The sequence below is a fragment of the Scardinius erythrophthalmus genome (assembly GCF_964197995.2).
Source record: "Scardinius erythrophthalmus genome assembly, chromosome: 19".
Lineage (NCBI taxonomy): Eukaryota > Metazoa > Chordata > Actinopteri > Cypriniformes > Leuciscidae > Scardinius > Scardinius erythrophthalmus.
Window position 1 is genome coordinate 27345997 of NC_138239.1, and position 26594 is coordinate 27372590.

The 26594-nt window shown below is 38.6% G+C and overlaps 1 protein-coding gene across 16 annotated transcripts in view; it reads left to right on the forward strand.

The window, feature by feature from the left end:
- ctbp2a (C-terminal binding protein 2a) overlaps positions 1-26594 on the forward strand; it is a gene marked incomplete at its 5' end in the record, with an annotated part of 53720 nt that overhangs the window by 18404 nt on the left and 8722 nt on the right. For 6 of the 16 annotated variants that reach the window (XR_014032164.1, XM_081393809.1, XM_081393799.1 and 3 more), the window contains 2 exons: positions 3504-3539; positions 23597-23751. Coding sequence is in view for 15 of the 16 variants with exons in the window: in XM_081393809.1 (XP_081249935.1) it covers positions 3504-3539; positions 23597-23751 (191 nt within the window). Of the gene's footprint in view, positions 1-3503; positions 3540-6826; positions 9063-20330; positions 20955-23596; positions 23752-26594 lie in introns of those variants that run through there. The other 10 variants (XM_081393807.1, XM_081393811.1, XM_081393801.1 and 7 more) reach the window with 6 other exon arrangements.

Below are 26594 nucleotides of genomic sequence, written 5' to 3' on the forward strand. Positions count from 1 at the left end.
ACCTCCTATAATGAAGAAATGTCAAGTCTCCCGCTCTACTTTATAAAAAAGAGCCTTATTACAGCACTGCGATGGGATTCCCCAAGGGAATTCTGCTAGCAGAGGGGAAATCAGCAGAAAGAAGAAATGGAAGAGAGAAATGAGGAAGTCAGGTTGTGAATATGTTCTAGTGAGATGTCTGAATAGAGCGCTGTCAGCTGTCTAAGAAAAATGCTGCTCTTTTCTGCACTAGCTGTTCAATAGTAGAACAAACGGTCTCTGAAGTGGTTATAAATTGGACTGCACTGTTTTCCCGAATGAATGTTGTAGCTCTGTATGTGTGCATGTACCAGGGTTGCTTTGCTGCTGAGAAGAAAAGAATACAAGGCCTGTCATCACAATAAGTAGATTTTCTTTGCAGCTCTTGTGATCATAATGGAAGATTAGGTTATTCATTCAGATTATTACAGTATAGATGACAAGTAAATGCTTTAAAGGGATAGTTCACCCAAAAATGAAAATGATCCTTTAATTTACTCGCCCTCAAGCCATCCTATGTGTATATGACTTTATTCTCTCAGCCGAACACGGCAGAGTTATGTTAAAAAAAATCTTGGCTCTTCCAAGCTTTATAATGGGAGTGAATAGAGCCTGAGTTTTTGATGCCTAAAAAAGCACATCCATCCATCATAAAAGTAATCCATACGGCTCCAGCGGTTAATAAAGGCCTTCTGAAGTGAAATTTGTAAGACAATTATCCATATTTATCCCTTTGTAATCTATAATCACTGTCTTCCGGTAATGGCCGTACGCGAGTCTAGTTCCAGCGGAAGAGTGACCTCTGACCCGACGCATGACATATTGACGAATGCGGAAGCGCAGAGGATAGAACAAATTTTTTTAAAGCGAAATCTCAGAGGAGCTTGAGTTTGTTGTTTGAACCTTGAGAGGCGTTTACTCTCACCTAAGCTTACGCAACGCCTACATCCTACGTCATGCGTCGGGTCAGAGGTCACTCTTCCGGAAGCCAGTGATTTATAGTTTATAAAGGTATAAATATGGATATTTTTCTTACACAAACGCATATCTTCGCTTCAGAAGGCCTTTATTAACCCCTGGAGCCGTATTGATTACTTTTATGATGGATGGATGCCCTTTTTGGGGCTTGAAAATCTCAGGCTCTATTCAATCCCATTATAAAGCTTGGAAGAGCCAGGATATTTTTTAATATAACTCCGATTGTGTTCGCCTGAAAGAAGAAAGTCAAATACACCTAGGATGGCTTGAGGGTGAGTAATTATGGGATAATTTTCATTTTTGGGTGAACTAACCCTTTAATACCCTTGCTGGAAAACCAGGTCAGACCATTATAAGGTGGTCAAGCTGTTTTTCTGAAATATAGTATCTGGTTTGTTTCTGTACTACCAACAACCCAAACCAGCTTGCTCAAAATGGTTTGGTCTACTAGACCAGCTTGCTCCAAATGGTTTACCTGGTCAAACTACTAGATGGTTGTCCAGCTTATCAACTATCTAGACCAGCTCAGACCAGCTAATGGCCATCTAAGACCATTGTTGTTATTTAATAACTGAAGTTATTAAAATATTTTTTTGTAATTAAAATAATTTTGAAATAAAATATAAATATTAGATAAAATATTCAACGTAAAAAAAGGTAATACATTATTTTAATGTAAAAAATATATATATATAAATTTGAAATAAATATTAATTACAGCTATTAAAAAAATCTTGAAAAATAAAAACTAATTCACTAAACATTTATTTTAATCCAGGGTGAGTCGTTCTTGGTGTAACAAATTGAGGTGCATACTTAAAACATTCAGTCTATAAGCAACTTGAAAATATATGCACACAGTATATACCACATTAGGAACTCCCAGCTGAACAAAAAAGAGAGTAAATTAGTCAAAGTAATGTTTCATTTCACCGCATTCTGCTTTTAATCACTTCATATCCTTTTTTTTATGAATTTGTTACCCTCAAAGAGCTCTTGTATTAGTAGTCATGTATAAAATTGCTTACACATGTATTCCCAGATAGTCAGAGATGCTTGTTGAAGCCAAACATCCCACGGGGTTTTGTATTAGATTAGTCGCAGTCTCTCGGGCACAAAGGATTTATGAAAATTCTCTCTCTTTTCCTTTGTTTCTGTCTCCCGGTCTTTCTCTCTTTTGTTCCTTAAAGTTCTGCAGAAGGATAACTAAAAAGACACTGTTGCCATGATACTGCTCTCCTTGATTTTTCTGTTGTGATGTAACTGTACAGATCCATGATGTTTTTGTTTTTGGTAATTTTGTTGTCGTTATTAAAGAACCAAATATAATCCTCTCACTGCGTGTGTTAAAGCAAAAGTCACAAAGAGAAGGAAGGACTCTTCCAGAGAGATTTGATTTCAATTTGGCTGTATTACATACTCTCTGTTCCAAAACCAACTGAACTTGTAAGGCATCAACGCAAAAAGTTTTGTCTATGTATTTTTATGCTTATTAGAGTATTCGTGCCATTATCTCAGCAACATGATAAATTCTGAAATTAGTTATCAGGGTCGAATCTCCCAAGTTTAGCACTTTTTGTGTGTCGTGTCTTTGTAGAGTATACAATTGGGTCACTTATGACAAGGAAGCTATATTTGGTCTTGGGACTTGTTTGCACTCTGGAAATGGTAACGTATACCGGTGTTGTTAATTCTAAACAACAGGTTTAAAGCCAAAGTGAAATTCCAGCCATAGCTGTATTACAGGCATCAAAGTCCGTTTTATAATAGTGAAATGATCAAAACGAGGCATAGTGTTGGAAAGTCACTTTAAACCTGTGCACTGCTTTAGACGATATCAGAATGCAGGATGGATCACAATGGCAAAGAATAGTTGGAGAATATGCCCTATTAATTTTATCCTCTCAAGTCTTTCTCTCGCCCTCTCTCTCCATCTCTCTTTCTCTGTGGTGTTTGTGGGGATCAGGAAGGATTTGGGTGGAATGTTTCAGTGGCAGGTGGGCAAAATCTGTTCACAAAAAAAGCTCTTTCTAAACCGAAAACTCAAGATTCAGCTGTTAGCGTTCATATTGTTGGAATGTTTTCTGTGAAACACATATTTGCAAGGCTTTTGATATTGTAGTATTATTTGATGTCCCAGATTTCCCCCTTCACCCCCTGTGGGTTTTAGAATGCTTATCTTAATAACATAGCCATGCTTTCTCAGTGGGGAATAGCAAAACATGGGGTGATGGTTTCTTTGTTTTTTTTAGACATTTATTCAACATAAACAGGGTCATTGTTATATTAAAGGGACCGTTCAACCAAAATGAAACTGCTGTCATAGTTTACCACAGCCTCATATCATTGTAAACCTGTATGCATTTCTTTCTTTTGCAGAACACAAAAGAAGGTATTTTAAAAGAACGCTGGGGTCCAAACAACATTAGGACCCATTGACTCTCATTTTATGGACAAAAATCCACTGAGACATTTTTTTTTTAAATGTCTTCTTTTGTGTTTCACAGAAAAAGAAAGTCATCCAGGTTTGGAACGGCATAAGAGTGAGTAAATTTTGACGTGTTTCTGATGTTTGTAAGAAATTATAGCATCCTTATCATGACTCGCAAAATCAGAAGAAGAGAAGGCGAGGTGGATGCAGCCGGTAGAAATAAAACACACACATGCACTAGGGATGCACCGATTCGATACTCAGTATCGGTATCGGCTCCGATACTGCCATTTTTGGCGGATCGGGTATCGGTCAGACAAGGCCGATCCAAATCCGATATTGTGTAGCCTATATACTATTCTGTGTTATTGTTAAGCCCCACAAAAGGCACACAAACATTATAAAGCACCATAAGTTTTCGTGCACAATATTATAAGTGTTCTGAAGCCATTATATAGTATAATGTGAGATATAAATTAATATTTAAGTCGTTAAATTCAAGATCACGTAAACGTTTGCCTCAGCTGCGGCTGTCATTCTTCATTCAGCATTCAAACAGCGCGCCGCGTTCGGTTATGACAGTTAACACGATGAAACTCTCTCCAAGATGATTCAATGTTACTATTATTATACTTGATCTGTAGATAAAAGTCTATGGTTTTGCATAAAACAACTTTATCTTGCTGGACTTTATTGCTGTACCTTAATCATGTTACTTTCTACCGGGTGTCTGTTAGATCACAATACTGTTTGTATTGAGCACTATTTGTTCTTCACGCGCACAGTAACTGAAATTTAAAACTGTTAAAAGAAAATGCTGAATAGACAATTGCATAGATAGATAGTGTATAATACACTACGCATCAATATGCATTTTCTTTGTGCTTTAAACTTCTCAATGCAGACTCGACGCGCTGCGCGCTGTGACTCATGTTGCTTCAAGCGCATCATTCTGCGTTCAGGATGCGCATAAGCGTTGTGTGCCGCACTGTATTGGAGCCTTTCATAACGTAATACAGGGATGCAATGAAAGATAATAGCCGTTCTTGTTCTATCCTATCTATTATGTTGTTACGTCATTAAACAGCTGTGCTATACAGTTAAAAAATGTCTCAATTTTATAGTAGGATATAAAATAATTGCTATTTTTTGCTATATTGCTATTAATTGCTAAGTTTTACCAGATTTAGTGTTACACTTATTGTCTCTAATTTGTTCCCCACTAAACCTTTTTTTTTCACAAAATGGTCAGATTTTATACAATTATTGTGCACTCGTGATTTTTCTAGACTAAATTTTACTGCTGAATTATCCACTAATCTAGATTATAAAAGCATTTATGTCAGATTATGATCATATATATATATATATATATATATATATATATATATATATATATATATATATATATATATATATATATATATATATATATATATATATATATATATATATATATATATATATTCAGTTCTTATTATCAGTTCAACACAGAGTTATAAAAATTCTACTTGATTAAAAAAAACTGCGCTGGTATCGGTACGGATCGGTATCGGCCGATACTCGGAATTTTTGGTATCGGATCGGATCGGTTCTGAAAAAATGGTATCGTTGCATCCCTAACATGCACACACACACACACACACACACACACACACACACACACACACACACACACACACACACACACACACAAGCCAAGTAGTATTAGCACTGGGACGTCTGGCAACCAAAATGTATCACCGCCCTTCCCAACGGGCTATCTTAAAGTTCCTTCCTTGATTCGTGTTGTTCACTCTCATGACTTATTTAAAGGAAAAATATGATCTCGAAAGTTTATGATCATGCTGATTTGTCTGCAGTGCAAATGCTACTTGACTTGTGTGTGTTTACTTCTCTTCTTCTGGCTGCATCCACCTCACCTTCTCTTCTTCTGACATTTGGGATAGACAATTGTTACTGCCATCCCCTGTAAATGAATGTTGTTCTCATATAATTTACTTTTGCTAAGTGATAGAGATTGGATGTGCAGTAGAGAAAATTGCAAAAATTGCTGACTGTGTGTGAATAAGTTAAGAGGCGCATGGATTTATGCTGGTATTTCAGTTCTACTCAGCCAAAATAGACAGACAGGATGAAAAAGGGAAAGCCAAAGAAAAGCAGACTGCCATTCCTATCCAAATTTCTACTTAAAAAAAATCTTTTTTTTTATTTGGTCTAGTTTAAATTCATTTCAGGCTACCAAAAGCCCTGCTTATGTAATGCTCATGGAAAGCGGTATCGTAATTTGCATCAGATCTGATGTAATGTAGTAATGAAGCTGTTTTTTTTGTTTTGTTTTTTTATCAGTAATCTGTAATCAGTAATCTGTAATCAGTATTGTGATCCATAAGTTTTATGACCTCATTTTTGGTCTGCTGTACATGGTATTTTGAGGCAGTGGTTCATATAGCTGCACTGGTGTCAGCTCGGGTCATAATGTAATAGATGAGTGGTGATCCTGGATCTCTGCATTTGCATAGCTCTGCAGGCATTGCTGGTCCATCATAGGATTACTGTTCAATCAGGATTTGACGTTTCCTGACAGTGCTACACGATATTGCCCTCCTGCATTAGATCTGTACTAGTTTCACTGGCCCACCTCTTGGAGTCCAGCAAAGACCTCATGCTCAATGCCAGCTGGCTAGGCTTTTGAAAGAAACACAGACCACCTTGACCATTGGCTTCAGGTAAGTGTGTCTGCGGCAGCATGTGTTCCTAACTTCCTGTCCAAAGGGATTTCATTGTGTTCATTATCATCAGGGACACATCTTGTGTGTGTTTGAATGTGACGTCACAAGGGTGAAGAGTGGATTTAAGCTGGCTTTATTTGGTCTGTAATCCCTCATAGCAATCTGAATGAGTAAAATGTTTGGAGTTGGAGCGGATCAGCTTCCCTGGATTATCACAAGCCCCTGCCTCCCCCACACCAACCCTCCCCTTGTTAAAATTTCCCTTCCTGTCTCTCCGTTTTCTCTCTTTTTCTTTCCCTCTGTCTGTTCACGCTGGTCGCTTTGCATTGCCAGAATGGAGTAGTCAGGCAGGCTTCACCTACCAACGTTATTTGTGAGAGCGCCTGGTGTCCTCTTTCCTGCTTCCATCACCACCAGCAGTATTCCCCAGATTAATTATTCACCGGTCGCCAAGCAAGAGGAGCCATTTGATAGCCAGACCTTGCCACTGTGATAGAGACGGGAGACAGAAATTACAACTGGACCTCAGGTGAAAAGCAATATCTTCTGTTTAAATTTTTTCTTCCATACTCCTTCCTTTCACCACTTGACATCAGCCTGCAACTAGGATCTTAAAGGAAAACCTCTCTCATTTTTCTTCCCTGTGAGTAAGGTATATCTATTCCTCATGTTGCTCTCCAGTAAGCAGTTGCCGATCGGCCGCTCCCAGAGCTGGGACACGCTGGGTGGGAATGAGGGTCATTGGGAGCGCAGTGACAGTGTTTACGAGCAGCAGGCCCGGGTGGCTGGTCGACGCAACTCGCTGAGCTATGGAGCAGATACAGGAGGGGGATGGTACGAGCCACCGCCTGGAGTGCGTCCTCCTGACCTCGATTTGAAAAGGGAGCCAGACTCCTACCAGCAATCTCTTTACAACCAAGGTTATTTGGATCGTCCAGACCCACGTAACATAAGAAAAAGCTCTGTTCCTGAGTTGAACAGCCATTACGATCGACATTCCATGGCTAACCGTGGTTCCCTGCCACACCATGACTACTATCAGCAAGACCCAGGCATGCCACCTCGGCCAACAGACGGTTTCTATCGTGGAGAGCAACCTCATTCTCTCAATAGGTCATCAACACATTATGGAATGATGGCAGGTCCTCGGCAACTGTGGGAACAGAGTTCAGGAGGTCGGCCTGGTTCTGCTGCCCCAACACCTGGCATGCCTCCTCCCCCACCTCCAAGTTCTCATGACATGGGTCGTATTTATAGGGAAACATCCCTGCCTGGACCCCCACCTGCTACTCCTGGCACAAAAATGATGCAGGATGGGCAGCGCATTTCAAGCCGAGCACCATCTCCAGCTCGTTATATAATGGAGCCAAATTCTCCCCGTTACGGTACTGAGCCACCTGCCTCTCTCACTAGCCATTACAGTGATGTTAACGGAAGGCCGATTGATCAGCCAGCAGCCACTTGCCTGGTGGTTGATCCAGCTGCTCAAGGAATGGATGGAACTACCCGAGGTATGGTCATGCATCTGGAAAACCCCTCACCATACACCATACAGCAGCAACAGCAAGTCCAGCAACAGGCTCAACAGCAAGCGCAGCAGCAAGCGCAGCAACAAATGCAACAACAAATACAGCAGCAACAAATGCAGCAAGTTCAGCCAGTGCAGCAAATGCAGCAGGTTCAGCCAGTGCAGCAAATGCAGCAAGTTCAGCCAGTGCAGCAAATGCAACCAGTGCAGCAAGTTCAGCAGGTACCACAGGTTCAGCCAGTGCAGCAAGTTCCACATGTGCAACCCATGGCACCTCCAAATCCTGTCTACACTCCAGTTCCCTCTACAGCCCTTGCCCCTGTAACCACTCCTGCTCTGTTACCACAACTTCCTGCTCAGCCTTTTACTCCTGCTCCTCCTCCCACTGTCCCTCAGACCCCAGTGGTTCCTGTAGACCCTAAAAAAAATGCAGACCCTGAGTTTCTGGCATTGCTGCAAAAAGAGGGCCTCTCAGAAAGCACCATCACTTCTCTGCTGCAGCAGGGCTTTGACTCCACTGCAATGTTGGCTGTTATGGAGGAAAATGATGTGCGTTCAGTGGCCCCCAACTTGGGCCAAGCCAGGGTTCTGTCTCGTGTTGTGCTTAGTTGCAAACGACCACCTGAAATCCTTCCTGCTACCCCCCCGCATCCCAGTGCTCCAGTACGTGGCAGATCCAACAGCTTTAGCCATCGTAGTGACATTTATGCGCACCAGCCGCCGCCCTTGACTCCGGGCTTGGAGTCCCAGTATATGCAGCCACCCTCTACCCCCATGCAGACTGTATCTGCAAGGATGGGTGAGGGCTATAGTCGGAGACCCAGCAGTGCTCCCTCCCAGCAGCTTCTAGACCAAACAAGTGGGTATCCTGGAGCCAGGTCTGCAGGAGCATACAGTGGTTCTGTGGTTCCAGTCCAGCCTCGCCCATTGTCAGGCTACAATCCGCATACTGGCTTGTCCATGTCACATATGACTGCAATGTCCCAACACGTAGGCATTCCATCACATCTGCCAGTAATGCCATCACAAATGGCAATGCATGCAATGCCACAGCCTTTGCCAGCACTGCCTGCAGTTCCCCAACCAATGACCATGCCTGCTTTGGCACCCCAGCAAGCTCCGAAGGCATACACAACCAACTATACTGTACCGATGGAGTTGTTAAAGAGGGATCGAAGCTTGGCCACGATGTCTCCCATGCCCAGTCCCCATGTAAGCCCACAAGTAATGCGCAGGGCTGGAGTGTCCTCAGACGGAGCCTTAGTACCTGTTGGTAGTGCCGGTCCAGGTCAAAGTGTGTGTCCGGCTAATCAGAAGCTCAGCCGGCGTACTGGACCTCCAGTCATTGTCTCCACTATGGCATCGCCGGACACAAGTAAATCAAAGCCCTCTTCCATTACCTTTTTCACATTCTCCTATCTTCCCCTCCTCCACCCTCTCTAGTGCTTCAGCTCCTAACTGTCTGTGTCAGATTGAGTGTGTCTGAATCATATGATTGTAGGTTCATTGATTCAAGTTACATTTTTCCCTTTGAACTTCACTTTTTAGAAGTGCTACACAGATACACCTCCTTTGAAGAATAAACAGTGCTCTTTGTTTTGTTGCTGAAAAAGTAGTGAATTGAGTTGCTAATGATTTTATCAGACCATCCAGTACTGAGATATCATCCCTGTTCCTTCCTTTGTCTAATGTTGAGCAAGACTCATCTTATATTATTATAGATTATTCTTTCAGATCAAAGCTTTTGGAGCTAGTTTGGCTTTGTTTTGTTCCAGATTAGATGCAGCTTTTTTTGTACATGAAGGATTAGAAAAAGAAAAAATTCTTTTATTATTTAGCGTGTCATCCCTCATCATCTTTTTATACCTTATCATTGCAGAACCGCATACCACTGAATATTGTTTTTTTGCCTAGCACAAGCTTATTTAAAAGTAAACTTACTTTGGACTTTCTTTTCTACAATGAGTGACATAGTAATTATGCTAGAATGTGCAAGCGTGTTTTCATTATGTTGCCATGTGGTTCAGTGGCCTGTTATGTTATTTGTAAGTCACATTTATGCAGTATTATCCATTTTCAGCTTCAGGGTGTCACTGAATGTTAGACTGTGTTTTTTTATGGCTTGGAATTATATATTACATTGCTTTAATATTATTTATGTTCTCTTGTAGGCGTCTCTAAATGAATTTGGAGTGACATGTCTCATTTTTTATTCTCATGGTTTGTCTTTGCTAGTTTAAACCTCTGTCACTATCTGCCCGTCGCTGCTGATCTGTTTGACTAAGATACTGTGAGTGAAGTGTAGCCTGTCAGTTAGTGGTAGAGCCACTTGATACATGTTTGATGTGAATTGTCACTTTGAGGCATATATAGGCAAGATCAGAATGATGGACTGGACCAGCAGAAGGGAGACAGTTTACGTTTTTTGCCAAGCACAAACTTCAATGGGAAATTTCAATGTGAAAAATAACTGAACATGTAGTTCATCTACAGTTGAGGGACATTATTTACACGACATTTAAGCAATTATCATAATGCAAAAAACAGCCTTTTCATTATTGAAATGCAAAACCGTTAAATTATTTTTATGTCTTGATAGTATTTGTCAATCTGCTTTTATGTTCATTTAAATAAAATAAAAAACATTGTGAAACAGTAATTTAATGAGAATCAATTGCACATTTGATAAAAAAAACATCAGAATTTAAAGGCTCAGATGCATTACATTAAGTGGAATTTGCTTAATTAGAATGAATGTAAACAGAAAATAATGTCACAAAATAAAATTAAGTCTATTTAGGATTTTTGCATTATGCAATAATATACAGTATATTTTGTGGGATTCATTCAAATGTTGTTGCAGGACTGATGTTGATGCACATGCATGTTTTGCAGATAGTGCTAAAGACTGTAAAGGGTTATGGTGTCATATTTCTGTATTCTTGAATCCCACCTGGTGCAGCTGGTGTAAGAGACAGTTTCCAGCCCACATTGGCTGTTTCAGAACGATGTCCAATGACTGCACTGAGGGGGAGGGGAGGCAGCGCAGGGAGTTTTACTTTGAGTCGAAATGGAGATGCAGTGTCAGACCCCGGCAGGAAATTAAACAACACATCACCATAGTCAGGCTAATCACATTGTGGTGATAGTAATCAGAGTGTATGGATATGATTGGAGAGCCTCTGGGGTGGGAGAGAAATGAGCAGTGATAAACATTATTAAAGGCTGCCTGGTTCAGTGCCTGGTTAGCGAGCAGCTTCAGTAGGGTTGGGCAGTATGACCAAAATCTCGGTAGAAGTTATTATGCTCGAGGCTTGACTTTAAATCTTTTGCTCACCAGCCACTGTGGCTAGTGGTTTTCCAAAGTTACTAGCCACTCAGTAACTTCACACAGCATTTTCACTGGCCATAATTTCGACATTGATAACATGGGGAAAATCTGCCATATAGATTTTTTTTACTGCTGTCCCTTTAAGACCTGATTCACGGATCCATTAAACTGTTGCACATGCACTTTTTGTGTAACTGTTTATGTTCATTTAAAACATATCTGGCTGTGTTTACGTGTATACTCAACAAGACCAGCATTTTGACATTATTTTGTGTGTATTCGACTGTTAATGCGCTATAAAGAGTACTCAATTTAGTACTGAGAGACGGCTTTATGTGCGCGCACTTTGGGTTTGAGCACAAAATTTGCAGGAATGAGTAAAATTATGAGCAATCCAATGCCGAAATCCAAACCCTGGCCTGTAACGCCAACAATATTCATCTGGAGCAAATGAAACGAGTGAGTACACTGAAATACACCCACATTTGGCAGGTTGGCGGGTGTTAAATGTTAGATAACCATTATTAAGCTATTTTTTTGGGATAATCCAGTAAAATAAAAACTTGGCTGATCTACAACATTATAGTGCAAATGTGTTTTTTTTTTGTGTGTGTACATGGGCAAGTCAGTTGTTGGAGGACTGGTTGACAGATAGCATCATAATCTTTTAACTCTTCTTTTTACGACAGTCTCTAATCCACGGCTTCCTGTCTATCTCATGCATCCTCTTGTTCGTTTCTCTTTCAAAGGCTTCCATTTTCCCTTGGTGTCTTTTTGCCTCCCTTTGCTTCTGTTACACCTCTGCCGTCTCACTTGAGTTAATGGGTTTAGCTGGCTTTCGTTCCATGTAATGAAACCATTTCTCCAGTGCCCCAGTCATCTCTGACTCCAGATGTTTCAGGTTGGATAGAGTCAGAGTACATTGCTCATGTCCTAAACATCTGCGAAAACCCCCAGTGGGCAAGCGGTCTCGAGCAGAATATGAGCGCTTCTCTTATGCACAACAAAGTCATTTGCATGTGGGTGATGGTTGTTTGTTTAGCCAGTAATTTCGTCTGCTAATGGACAGGCTGTAGACTGCGGGCTCGCAGGGTATTCCTTAATTGTGTGTTGCTAGGTGACCTGTTTTTGATAGCAATGACTGCTCTGAATTATTTTTTTTTATTATAATTAGTATTATTGTGCTCTCTCTTTTAGAAAGCATGCACATACACCATAATGTATCGTTTCTTACGGTCTTATACATCTCAATGAACTGATCTGAAAAGAGCCTGCTTCCTTATTCCTTTACCATATATGGTCATTCCAAATGCCCCCAAGACTAATTGCGTCTATATATGGACATGCTGGGGCAACCCTGGCAAAAGACCTTCCTTTCTAGTAAGAAGGGATTATGTAGCCATGGCGATGGGTGTCACGGTCAGACCGTATGAGAGTGTTCCAGGTCAGGTGTGTCCATATGTTTGCGTATTGTCGTTTGTGCTTTTTTGTATCTGGTGTATTATTTGATATTGATTTTTGATTCTTCTGAAGTTCCTTTTTGAACGAGAGCTCTTAGGACTGAGGCGTTTTGAGTGATCGTCCTGTAGTCTGGGATAAGCCGCTCCTGGTCATGGATCAGAAGTGTTATGCTGAAAGGACGCTTCATGGTATGCTTTACTCTAGTGTAGGCTGTTTAGTTGAACTATTTAATTATAGGCCACACAGTGTTTCTTTATAGTCATAGTTAGTGTTTATGCTAGTGCATGCTAGATTCTGTGTAATGAATTCTAGCATCAGAGTCACTTTGCCATCGGCTTGACAATTAGCATGTGATTTGTTTTCAGTCTCTAAAAGAGAATCAACATAATATCATTTTTTTTTATTCTGTAAAGGTGACTATATGGTTAAATAGATTGAAGGACATGACCAATCACAATTCAGAATGCAAACATTGTGGTGCTGTCATCACTTTTTTTTTTTTTTACATTTTAAATGGTCTTGAAACATGAGTCTAGCTTGTATAACTAGATAAATAGATGGCACATTTAAGCCTAAAAGGACCAAAAGCTTGAATGAACTGTGTAAGCTTTTTTGAATATGTATAATGTATTACTAAGGTTTATTAAAAAAATAAAATAAAATCTTCTAAGGTTTATTTGGAGTAGCCTGTTGCATATTTTGGTAGACGGATATAGAAATTATTCAAATTTCTATAGCAAAATAGCAAAAACTATTTTCAACATTGATAATAATCAAAAATGTTTCTTGAGCAGCAAATCAGCATATTAGAATGATTTCTGAAGGATCACTGAAGAATGGAGTCATGATGCTGAAAATTCAGCTTTGCATCACAGGAATAAATTATTTTAGATTGTTTCTATTTATTTTATTTTTTTGATTAATTAAATGCAGCCCTGGTGATGATAAGAGACTTCTTTCAAAAACGTGTGTGTGTGTATTATATATTCAGTTAAATTCAATAATCTGAAGTGGCCAAATACCAATTTATGAATCGGCCTTTTGCTCATGGTATCTGATACCATTTCTGTATTTCTTTTGACATCTTGATGTCTGGTAAAGTTTTATTCATATTACAGGTTTATTTAGTCTTGGCAAGACTGTCCAAGAGAATAAAAGTGATTGCGTCAACATAAAAATGGCTTGTATGCAGTCGGTGACCATTAATCTGTTGGAATTTGATTGGACAAAATCATCATGGAGTTGGGCAAAGAGAGGAAATAATGAATGAGAATGGAGGGCAAAAGACACTCAAAACCAAAAGTCATTTCTGTGCCCTTTTCTCCAACTCAGCATATTCATTTCATGAGCGTTTTAGAAATGAAAAGAGAAGACTGGGAGAGGGAATGAAAGAAAAGAGATTAGAGAGGTAAAATCCCACTAGCCATCTGTGCAGGACGGGCCCAGTGGGAAAGGACGGGGTGGGGGGGGTTGCGGTCTCCATCAGAACATAATCCTGCAGAAATGAATGAATGCGTGTACTGTAATCCCCGTCTGCAGTAGGACAACTCATCTGACCTATCTCTGACGTTTACATCTGTCCCACATGGCGTATTAGCATTAAAGAATCAGAAATTGGTGCGATATTGGTTTGTTTGAACTTATGAATAATCAATTTGCCCCTGGAGCAGTGTGTAGACGAGAGCTGTATGTAAACAACTAGCGTCTGATATTTCTTCATAAAATGTTAAACAACTTGTGAATCACTTATGCTGTTGCTTTTTCATGTGTAAATCACTTTGGATAACAGCATTTGCTAGGCCTACTTGTAAATGTATACCACATATTGCATGTATGCAGTTTGTTGCAATTTGTCAACGCACTTCTTGCATGTTCAAGCTGGCCCCTTTCTGTGTGCGTATACTAAATGTTTGCACAAAGTCCCAGAGACCAAACGTTGACTGAACAAATGAGTGTCATGCTAGTGTTTGGCAGTAAAGATGTGCTGATGGAGAAAGAGATTCAGGCCAGTTAACAGAACGATCACTTGCTCTATTTGGCCAGTGCTGCGTCGCCACTGTCTCACATATGCATGTGTTTTTATGCATTGCAAATTTAAACATTTGGTTTGCCAATACATTACATACATTGTTTGCATTGTTGTGTTGAATTTGCAAGAAAGATTCCCTGATAGTCTTTGAAGCATTAGTTATTGTCTGATTGACTTATTATTCTTTGTCTATTGCATATAGCTGTATAATTTCCAGTATTATTGTATTATTTTTAATAAATTATTTATATATTATAGTATATACATTTATTTATTATCAATTTATAAATGTAATAAATAGAAATATCATGTTCTAAAGCATAACATTTATAATATATATTATGATCTAAAATTCTTGCTGTATGATGTTACTATATAATTAATTATATTATTAATACAATTATTTATATATTATGTTACATTAATACATTTATTATACTTTAAAAACATGTTCTGAAGCATTAAAAGTAAATTGAATTAGATCATTTTATAATTAAAGCTGCAGTCCGTAACTTTTTTGGGTTAAAATTTATCCAAAATAAATTTTTGAGCAAGTACATAACCAGCCAGTGTTCAAAACTATCTGCTCGCCTTAGCTCGATTCAAAATGGTAAGCTTGTATTAATGTTTTTAATTCCAGTGGTACTGGTGGATTTCCGCGGGAAATTCAAGCATGTGTTTGCGTCATTACATCACATCTGTACACATAAAGAAGGAGTCTCGGCTAGTAGGCTATGTTGAGTGTGAGGATGTTGGAGGTGGAGAGTTATTGCCTTTTCTCGCAGCACTTGATATAATTAAACTTAGCAATGGCGGATCCAGAAAGGTTCAAACGACAATCACCAGTGTCAACTGGAGATCCACCTGTTGTTAAATGCAAATGCTTTGGACTTCAGAGTGGCTACAGAAAAAAAGAGACTGCAACCGGCCCATGCGAAAACAAGGATAAATATCGGAAGGGCATTAAATGTAGTCATGCAGTGCTGATGTTGTTAACATTAACAATTTGAGAACAAAGTATAATTTGCACAGTTTGACGTGATTTGATAAGCGAGCGTTAGATTTAATCAGCGCGATTTACTGCAATGCTTTTTACCCTTAGTTGGTCAGAACAAAAGTGGATGTTACTTGTTCAGATGTTGGTCATACTTCCAGAAAGTAGAATCTGCGATTGCGAATGCCAGTTTCCACACCGGCGCGGCGACTGACAGCCGCACATTCTCCTCAAAACATTGGATTCATCCGCGATGTGCCATGCCGAGGCACAACCCGCGTAAAGTTGATAATTCCTCGAATAACTGCAATTGCAGATTTCGAACAGAGATGGCGACAAAGAGGAAAAACTACGGACTGCAGCTTTAAATTATATAATGTATTTTTATTTAAAATTATATTATTTAAAAAAAATATTTATCAATTAAATGCATTTATATTATATTTATTATATTATATTATAATTATATATTACGTTAATAATATTTATTTTTGTGGTGTGGTCTGAAAATATTGGGATGGCAAAGTATTCTGTAAATGTGAACAGAACCTGCATGATACCACAGAGTTTAGAAACAGAGGCTTGTACAATGCAATTGAGGGTTTCATTGTAAAGAATGAGAGAACATGTGGATGACTGCAGAAGAGAACCCTTGTTCACAAAATTCTTTGTGTGTGTGTTAGAGAGAGAGAGAGACAGACAGTGTGAGATAGCAAACAGGTCCCGGTGAATTATTCATTGTGAGAAAATGAAAAGGTCACGGAGATTGAGTTTCATTCGTAGATGGAGACGCAGATCTCTGTATGAACACAGACAGCGCAAGCAGATGCAGATGTTGGAAGGACCAGAAATTGTTTCGCACTTCAATGCAATGCAAACTATGAAGGAAAAAAGACATGAAAGAATCGTCTGATACTGTGTATGCTGTATGAATGTCTATATACCTGCAAGGACAGATTTGTACATTGAACATCTGCTCAGAGAAACTTGTTCAAGTCATTGTGTAATGATGTTTGCAACCTGTTTTGCTTCCGTAATGTGATGTCTTAACTAATGAAATGAAATGTTGGGTGGGTTTGTGAAATGATTGGATTGTGAAAAGTGGGCGTTGCGTATTAGGACAGTCTGGTGACTGAAGGGGAGGAGTTGAAAATAAGAGCGATTGGTGATAGTAACATGAACCAGTGAATCGTTCAGTGATTTTTTTACACTTTAACCATGTGAGTGTGTTTGTTTGTGCACGTGTGTGTGCTTTTGCTGTAACTCTTTCCCTAATGTTAAGCACTATCACCTCCATAAAGAGCCTCTGTCTCTAGTGTAACAAAACACAGCTGTGTGTGTGTGTGTGTGTGCGCTCGTGCGTTGTAAACCTCTCATTCCCTGGTCCAATCTCTCGTTCAGAAGGCCAGATGGCTTCTGTCATATAGAGAACTGACAGAATGAGGGAGCGAGAGAATGTGAAACTAATGAATAGAGGAAAAAAAGTATTTTGGGGAATGAAACGGAGTGAGAGATCACATCTGCTGTGAGTGTGTTCACTTCAGGAGTGTAGGAATGAAGATTGAACGCTGTGCTAATTATCTGTGTTAACGTGTTGTTTGTTTTCTCTTGTTTGGTCACCACACCAGGTCTACTTACACACTCTTAAGTAATAGTAGAGATTTCACGTCATTGTTTAATAATGTAGGCTATGTAAGGTGAAGGATGTCGTTTCCGCAGAACCAAATGGAATTGCATAGTTTTGCCTGGGAGAAGTTTGTCTGAACAATTAAAGCTGGAAGAATGTACACAACTTGTTTGAAAATGGTCATATTTTTGCAGTTTTTTTTTTTTTTTACACAGAAATGACGCATTTCACTCTTAAGTCAAAAAAGTATTTGAAAGGATTTAAAGAAGCCATATTGATGAAGCCACTTCATGTTGTGGTGAAAAAATCATATGTTTTTTCTGATAACAAATTTATTTATTTATTTGTTTGTTTGTTTGTTTGTTTGTTTGTTTGTTTATTTGATGTGCTTGTTTGAAGGGCTGCACAGTTTCACCAAAACTGTTATATATATTAATATGAATTTTTTTAACACACTTTTTTTTTAATCTAAAAAAAGATTTTATATATATGTGTGTGTGTGTATATATATATATTAATCACAAAAAATTATAAATATAAATATATATAAACATTTTTGGTGAAACTATGCAGTCCTTTAAACAAGCACATCAATAAATAAATACAATTGTTATCAGAAAAATCATTATTTTATATTTTATGTATATAAATATTTAAGAAAAGAAGAAATATTACTATTGGAGAATTTCACTGTAAAATAAAAAAAAGAGGAAAAATTTGTATTTTGAATTAAAATAAAAATTAGACTATTTTGTTTTACAGTACAATTTCTTCTGTTAAACCATCAAGCTTTGTCGAGTGCCACAGTGTCAAGTGCCAAGCTTCAGCTCACAGCACTTATGTTTATTTAATTAAATTGTAGCCTTTGGAATTTGATAATCGCCCTAAGCCATATTGTAATTTTGGTTTTATTTCGATTCATTGTGCCGCCCTACCATATTCATGCTTTTGTATTTTTTCCCTGAAGTCCTCTTATGAGGTCAGTCAAGGTTTCATGCCCCAAAAGCAGAGATAATTAAGTTTTTCATGCCACCCTCTCTCGGATCCTTTTAAAGGACCCCATTTAAAAAAGGCTGTTTTTGCTACTTTGCCTTTAAAGCTTTATTTAAATGCCCTCTGTTATGATTGACTAACTGGTGTACTTCACACTCATACATCAAGGTGTGGCAAGTTGCTGAATACTAATCGGTAACGATATGTAAATGAGGGTGGTCACGTGTTATTGAGCTCATCAAAACCACAAGGATTTCTGAATGCAACATTATGTACAGATTCGTTTTTATAAATGTTCAGTTTGAACTGGAGGAAGCTTTGTGTTGAGCATATACAGTGTGTCTGTGTACACTGTTTTATCTGAAATGTGCAAGGAAAATCCTGTTTTCTGTGGTATGTCCCTTGTAAGGCTGATATTGTGTTATCTCAAACTAATTGTGCTGATCTGGTTCCTCTGGCCAGCTGTGTGTTATATGACCCTCCACTCATGTGGTGACTGTTCAATTCCTTTCTCTGTGTGTATTTTCGAAAAGTGAAGCGAATGTCTTGACTTTCACTGGAAATCCTGTTAAGTGCTTTGGGACGGTGTGTATTGGCCACTGTGACAGTGTGTTCATATGGACTTAAGTAGCTTAAAATCACTCATTCAGCTCAACTGTACACAACATGAGCAGCTGCACATCTTTGTGTGTGTGTCCGCATAATGAAGTGTACATGAACCTTCCTTTCAGTCATTCTTCTTCATTTAGAGTTGATGTTTGATAAGTTTGCTCATTTGTTTGGTTACTAGTTTGTTTTCTACTATTTCCTTTCATTTGTTTGTTCATTTGTTTTTTTTGTTTTTTTTTCATTTGTTGGTACTTTTGTTTCTTCAAATCATTTATTTGATATTCGTTCTTTTTATTGTTTTGGTATTGGTTCATTCATTCGTTCGTTCATTCGTTCATTCATTCATTCATTCATTCATTCATTCATTCATTCATTCATTCATTCATCCATCCATCCATCCATCCATTGTTTGGTCAGTACTTTGTTCATGTTTTCTTTTTATAGTTTGTTCTTTTATTTGGGTCTTCTTAGTTCTTTCATTCATTGTTTGGTCAGTAGTTTGTTCGTTTTTAGTTTGTTCTTTTGTTTGGGCCTTAGTTCTTTCATTCTTTCATTCATTCATTCATTCATTGTTTGGTCATTAGTTTGTTCTTGTTTTCTTTTTATAGCTTTTTCAAGTCTCAGATTTATCCATCAAATGATTTATCCATCATTTGTTTGGTCAGTTTGTTCGTTTTCTTTTTATAATTTGTTCTTTTGTTTGGGTCTTAGTTCATTCATTTATTGATTGTTTGGTCATTAGTTTGTTCATGTTTTCCCCCTTTGTTCATTCATATTGTGCAATGATGCTTTTTCTTTTAATTATATTATTCAAATGTAATAATTTAATTATATTATTCAAATCTGTTTTTCCTTTCATTAATTTGACGTTTGTTTGTTCATTCATTCATTCATTTCATTTTTGTTCATTAGTTTGCTGTCAGTGTAATTTTCTTTGATTTATTAGTTTGTTTGTTGAGGTCTTTGGTTTGTTCAGTTGTTTGTTTTTTTGTCTTTAGTTGTTGAATCATTTGTTTGTTCAGAATTTTTAGTCTTTCATTCAATCATTTGTTTGAATTTACTTGTTTATTTGTTTGGTCCTTCAGTTTTTTCCCCCATTAATTAATTTGTTTGTTAATTTGTTTGTGTATTATGTTATTTTTTTCTTTAATTAGTCCATTTCTTTTATTACTTTGATGTTCTTTCATTTGTTCTTTCATTTGTTCTTTTGTTTGTTTTTCATTTGTTAGTTTGGTCATTTTTTCATTTGTTAGTTTGGTCATTTTTCATTTGTTAGTTTGGTCATTTTTTCATTTGTTAGTTTGGTCATTTTTCATTTCTGTTGGTTTGTTTATTTGACAGTTTTTCTTCAACCCTTTATTTTGCTTTTCACAAAGCGTACACACACACACACACACACACACACACACACACACACACACACACACACACACACACACACACACACACACACACACACACACACACACATTAGTGTTCACATTACATAAACCAAATAAATACCATTTTAACAGAATGAAATGACTGTAATTTTTGAGCATAGAGGGAGGGTGAATAAAAGAGGTAGAAAGAGCAAGAGAAAATAAAAGAAAGAAAGGCAGGCGGAGAGATTTGAGTGGAAGGGAGAGGCTGGCAGTCTCTAACCACTGTGGTCTCCAAATCATAAATTTGTGAGCAAGGGAGTGCGGTTGAGAAAAAAAAAAAAAAAAAGGAGTGGGTCGAAAAAAAGAGCAACAGAAGGGGGAGTGATTGGAAGCGTGAGGAGTGGAACGGCACAACTCGTTTGCACTGGCACTCGTGTGGGAATTTTTGACCCTCTCCCTCTTTCCGTGACTCTCCTCGACTCGGCCAGGCGTAATTATTCCTCTCCTTTTTAACCTTGAGAGGTCTGTTCTAAAATGAGACGAGAGGGGGGGATGAAAACGGCAATCAAGATGGACAAGCCGAGAGTGAGAGGCTAGAACGAGGGATGAAAACAACAGGCTCCTCTGTCCGTCTCTGAACGCTTTCGTTCCTGACCGAAGAAGAGCAGATATCTCCGCTTACCCACATGGGGGGAGTGAGCGAGTGAGCGAGCGACAGACAGGCAGCGAGAGGAGGGATACCCCCAGGACACAATCACAGGAGAACGCTTTTTTTCTCTGCCGCCTCCCTCCATTTTTATTTCTCCCCTGTTTTTTGGGCTGCTCTTCATGGGAGGAATGTGGAGGCAGCATTTTTCAGGCAAGACGCATGTTTCTGAAATTGTCCAAAAGCAAAAGTGTGTGTTGAGTGTGTGTCTGTGTTTGTGTGTGTGTGTGTGTGCGCACGGTACTTGGTTTTTTGATGGTGTTACAAGCGCATGTCTTGGCTGCTGTCTGTGACACATCTGCAAACTAGTTCGGCATGTGTGTGCAAACACGCACAGTGCATTGTGTTCCTGACTCCTTATCATTAGTGAGTGTGTGTTTGCCAACCAAATCCCTGGCTAATAGATCAGGAGGGGTGGAGAGAGAAGAAAAAGTGACGCAGCACAGATACACTCTTATTAGACACTCATGCACCTGGGTTATTTCAGGACCTGGACGGTCACTCAGTGATCTGACCATTTTAACTCCTTTTCCTGCAAGTGTCTATTAGCTTTGGAGCAAAAAGTGTTTTTTGTTGTTTGTGTCTCAGTTGTGTGTGTGTGTGTGTGTGTGTGTGTGTGTGTGTGTGTGTGTGTGTGTGTGACGGTGAGAGATGATGTTGCTTGGTAACCATAAGCAGCAGTTGACAGTGAGGTGAGGCACTTGGCTGCCAGCTTTTTTTTTTTCAAGATTGCTTGTATCACACACACACACACACACACACACACACACACACACACACACACACACACGTACACACACACACACACACACACACACACACACACACACACACACACACACACACACACACACACTTATTAAAATCACAGCGGCACACCTAGCAAGAAGTGTGGAAACTCACACATACTGTGTGATATACACGCTGCCATATTTAACACACACACACACACACACACAAACATGCACAGATCCACGTCAACGCAACTCCATGGAAAAATCTCCTCATTTCCTTTTGTTTTTACAGACTTTTATTGTTCATGGGATTTCAAAGAGAGTATTACATTTTTCTCTCTCTCTCTCTCTCTCTCTCTCTCTCTCTCTCTCTCTCTCTCTCTCTCTCTCTCTCTCTCTCTCGATTAGTTTCACATACATTAAAGTAATAGTTCACCCAAAACAAATGTCATTATTTATTCACCTTCGCAACCTTACTTTAATTTCCTTTCTTCTGTTGAACGTAAATGGAGATGTTTGGTAAAATGTTCACCATCATATACTTTGCCAAAAAGGTCTGCACTAATTGTAAATATTCACATTTATTACGATGGCTTTGTGTGAGGAGCATTTCCGCATCAATGATTTTGGTCACATGACATGCAAGAACCAAAAAATGTATGTTCTTACTTAGTATTTCTGTCTTGTTTTCCAGTACAAATATTTGAGCGTTCTTGAAACGGTTACTTGAGAAGCTAAAGTCTTGTTTCCTGAAATTTTTAATTAAGCGAGTTTATTCTTAAAACAAGAAATATGCTGGTGAGGTAATAAAAATAAACTAATTTCAAAGGGAGAACTGGATTATTTTTCTCACCCCATTGGCAGATATTTTTTCTTGTTTTAAGCAAAAAATTTTTTCATATTTGTACCAGAAAACAAGACAAAAATACAGAGTAAGAAAATCATTCTTTGTACTGTTGATATTAAATGTACGATGCACCATATTTGAAATTATGTGATCGCAAATTCAAGATTCAAAAGCTTTGGCGGAAGAAAATATATATTTTAAATGACTTATGAACCATATGAACTACATTTTATGATGCTCTTGGTTGTCATATTTTTTTAGCTTGATGGTCACCACATGTTTACATTGTATGAAAAAACAATGTTAAAATTCTTAGAAATATTACTGTGCTCCAAGAAAGAGAGAAAGTCATATGTAAAAGATTTTCATATTTTTTTTAGGAGAACGATCCCCTGCTGGGAGAAAACTGCAAGGACTGAGACAAATTGTGATGGCAATTCAAATAAAAAGCCTCACATCTCTGAAATCGATGTTTTGTCGGGATCTTTTGTGCACTATGATCAGAGTAAATGTGGAGAATGGCTGAAGGGTAGGGCTGAGATTTTCCTTTCCTGCTCTCTGATTGGATAATTCCCCATTCTGGCCTCTGATTGGATAATGGCCGTGTGCTGCTGTGCTGCTCAGACTCTGTTTGTTTAAAAATCACTGAGTTTAAGTTTGCCTTCACTGTTCATGTCCAAAAAAGCTTTTAGAGCAGGCTGTCTGAGCTCTGAAATTGTTTATGGGTTGGAAAATGAACAGTCGGCACGGTTTCGTGAACATTGATTGGTCGAGCACCTACATGAAGGGGTGTGTGTGTGTGTGTGTGTGAGAGAGAGCCCCATCAGTCTGTCCTTCCCCCTCTGATTTCTCCCGCTCTGATGTAGTGATGATGGCTCCACCATGTCATTTGTGTTTCTGTTTGATGTGTCCACTGCTTATTTAAAGCGTGCCAAACCCCTGATCTCCGTTTCCCTCGGAGAGACCCAGCGCTGCCTTAACATCTCCCACACAATTATTTTTTAATAATACCATGGTAAATAATTCTCATTTGAAGTCCTTTGTAAATAGATGGTGGAGAGTGAAAAGAGAGAAACAAGAGAACAAGATGTTTCCCCCAAAGGCTATTAAATGAAATGTATTCATAACTCTGCCCAAATGCTGCAATCTCCATGACAACAAGACACATGGCGGGAGGGTGATTGGGAAGTTGACGTTCCTCTCTGTGTTTGCAGGTATAAGGCCTCAGATCATGAACGGCCCGATGCACCCTCGGCCGCTGGTCGCTCTGCTGGACGGGAGGGACTGTACCGTAGAGTTGCCCATCCTGAAGGATTTGGCCACGGTGGCGTTCTGTGATGCGCAGTCAACGCAGGAGATCCACGAGAAGGTCTGTTTGCTCCATTTCCTTCCAACCTTCCTTTCTTTCTTCCAATCTTTCTTCCGACCAACCTTCCTCCCTTCCCTCCTTGTAACCTTCCTTCCTTCCCTATTTTTCCGTCCTTCCCTATTTTTCCTTCCTTCCTTCCTTCCTTCCTTCCTTCCTTCCTTCCTTCCTTCCTTCCTTCCTTCCTTCCTTCCTTCCTTCCTTCTATCCTTCCTTCCTTCCTTCCTTCCTTCCTTCCTTCCTTCCTTCCTTCCTTCCTTCCTTTTAACCTTCTGTCTGTCTGTTCTTCCCTATTTTCCTTCCTTCCTTCCTTCCTTCCTTCCTTCCTTCCTTCCTTCCTTCCTTCCTTCCTTCTTTCCTTCCTTCCTTCCTTCCTTCCTTCCTTCCTTCCTTCCTTCCTTCCTTCCTTCCTTCCTTCCTTCCTTCCTTCCTTCCTTCCTTCCTTCCTTCCTTCCTTCCTTCCTTCCTTCCTTCCTTCCTTCCTTCCTTCCTTCCTTCCTTCCTTCCTTCCTTCCAGTGTTAATTTTGACAGCAAATTTTGATTTAGTTTTAGTCATTGTCTTTTGACTAAAATGCCATTTAGTTTTAGTCATATTTTAGTCATCTGATTTGTTTTAGTTTTAGTCGACGAAATGCAATAAGATTTTAGTCGACTAAATCTACAGTAGATTTAGTCGACTAAAATATAATGGGTTTAAATTTAAATGCATTTATTTAGAATTTCTCTAAAATTTCCAAACCCATATACTCCCGGAGAAAACATATATTAACCTGCTAATATGAATGATTTTAAAGTTTGAACGTGCAATACAGATACAGATTTAACTAGCCTACTGTAACTTAAAAAATATCTTAAAATTAAATAAAACCACTTTTCCTAAAGTAGAACAGTCTTCTTTTCAATGAATGATATATGAATTCTTTATAACTACTTGCATACATCATTCTCCATTCTTTCAAGCAGACATATTTATTTGTATGAATTAAATATAATTAATCCTTATTAAAGCTATTAACGAGCAGTGAATGCTTTTCTCTTTTTCTTTTGTTGCTTGATCAATATTAAGGACACAGGACACATCAGGTTTATTACCCACTGTCACTTTAAGACATCAGATCATGTCCAATGACATGCGGATCCAATGCACTGATGCACATACGATACACTCACAACTGTTTAAGACATAACCGACATAATTTACATGAATACTCTCCAAAACGAAGATTTAGACAATGTTGTGTGTATTTGTCCATTCAGACACGAAAGAGAGCTCAATTCTGTACTCGCGCGCTGTATAGGTGTCTGTGAATGGCTGCACGCCTCGGGTCGGGTGTGTGCGCACAGAAAACCGTACCGGATATAGCTCTTTTTTGCGTCATCACTCTTATTCAGATCTACATGTCTGCTCTACTCATTCTCCCAGATGCTTACATGTTTTAACGTTTTATGAGACATGCAGCGCATGCCAACTCGTGTGCCGCTGAGTAGATCAGCACGTCACAGTACACGTGCGCATCTACCACAAATGCAGGACATCAGACTGGATCGCTTCCCAAATCGTCACTATCTAACATTTTCGTCTAGTTTTTATTCGTTGACGAAAATGTCAATAGATTTTCGTCATAGTTTTTGTCATTCAAAACTAGTTTTTATTTAGTTATCGTCTCGTTTTTCGTCTGTGAAAAAATGTCGTTGACGAAAATAATGACACACATTATTTGTCAACGAAATTAACACTGCTTCCTTCCTTCCTTCCTTCCTTCCTTCCTTCCTTCCTTCCTTCCTTCCTTCCTTCCTTCCTTCCTTCCTTCCTTTTAACCTTCTGTCTGTTCTTCCCTATTTTCCTTCCTTCCTTCCTTTTAACCTTCTGTCTGTTCTTCCCTATTTTCCTTCCTTCCTTCCTTCCTTCCTTCCTTTTAACCTTCTGTCTGTTCTTCCCTATTTTCCTTCCTTCCTTCCTTCCTTCCTTCCTTCCTTCCTTCCTTCCGACCGAGCTTTCGAGGAACCAAATCATTTCAACCAAACAGATTTTTCTACTTTTATGTACCCAAAACATCAATCTTGTTGCAAATAATGAAGGCTTTTTTTGTTTTTCACAATTTTTTTAATTTATAATATTTAATAATTGTCCTTTGTGCATAAATACTGTATAACAGTATATATAAATTTTATCTTTAATTTATCTTAAAAACTTTATATGAAAAAGGGAATAATTATGAGTGATGACACAAGCAACTTGTTTTGAATTGGTTCATTCAAAAAGTGCTGCTTTTCAGCAGCTTGTCTAAATCTAAATCAGACAATAAATGCGTAACAAATATATAACATGTTTTATTGCGTTGTTTTCACTGACTGCATGTCAGTTGTTTTCACAAACTCCTATGAATCAGTTATTTTAATGAATTGATTGAAGACCCACAAATGCACAAGCTATTAAATCAGTTTAAATCAGTCAACAAATTACTTAGTGAATCTGTTACTGACTGACTGACTCACTCACTGACTGGATGTTTATATGACAATGTGCTGTCAAAGATTTTGTTGTAATAAATTGTTTGCTTGTTTTTTATGAAAAGAACATTCAAATATTTTCATTAAATAGATTTGTTTAGTATGTACAATATGCATGCATTGTAAACCAAAGCAGAATTCTGCCGGAAACACTAGTTCATTTAAAAACGCACTGGCTGCGATTCATTTTATAGTGACCCAATTATCAGACCCAGTTACGAAGGTGTAGAATTGCATTGCACTGAATTGAATTACCCTGTTAAGTTTAATATTATGTTTTATAGGGGCAGTCGTGGCCTAATGGTAAGAGTCAGACTGGTAACCCGAAGGTCAC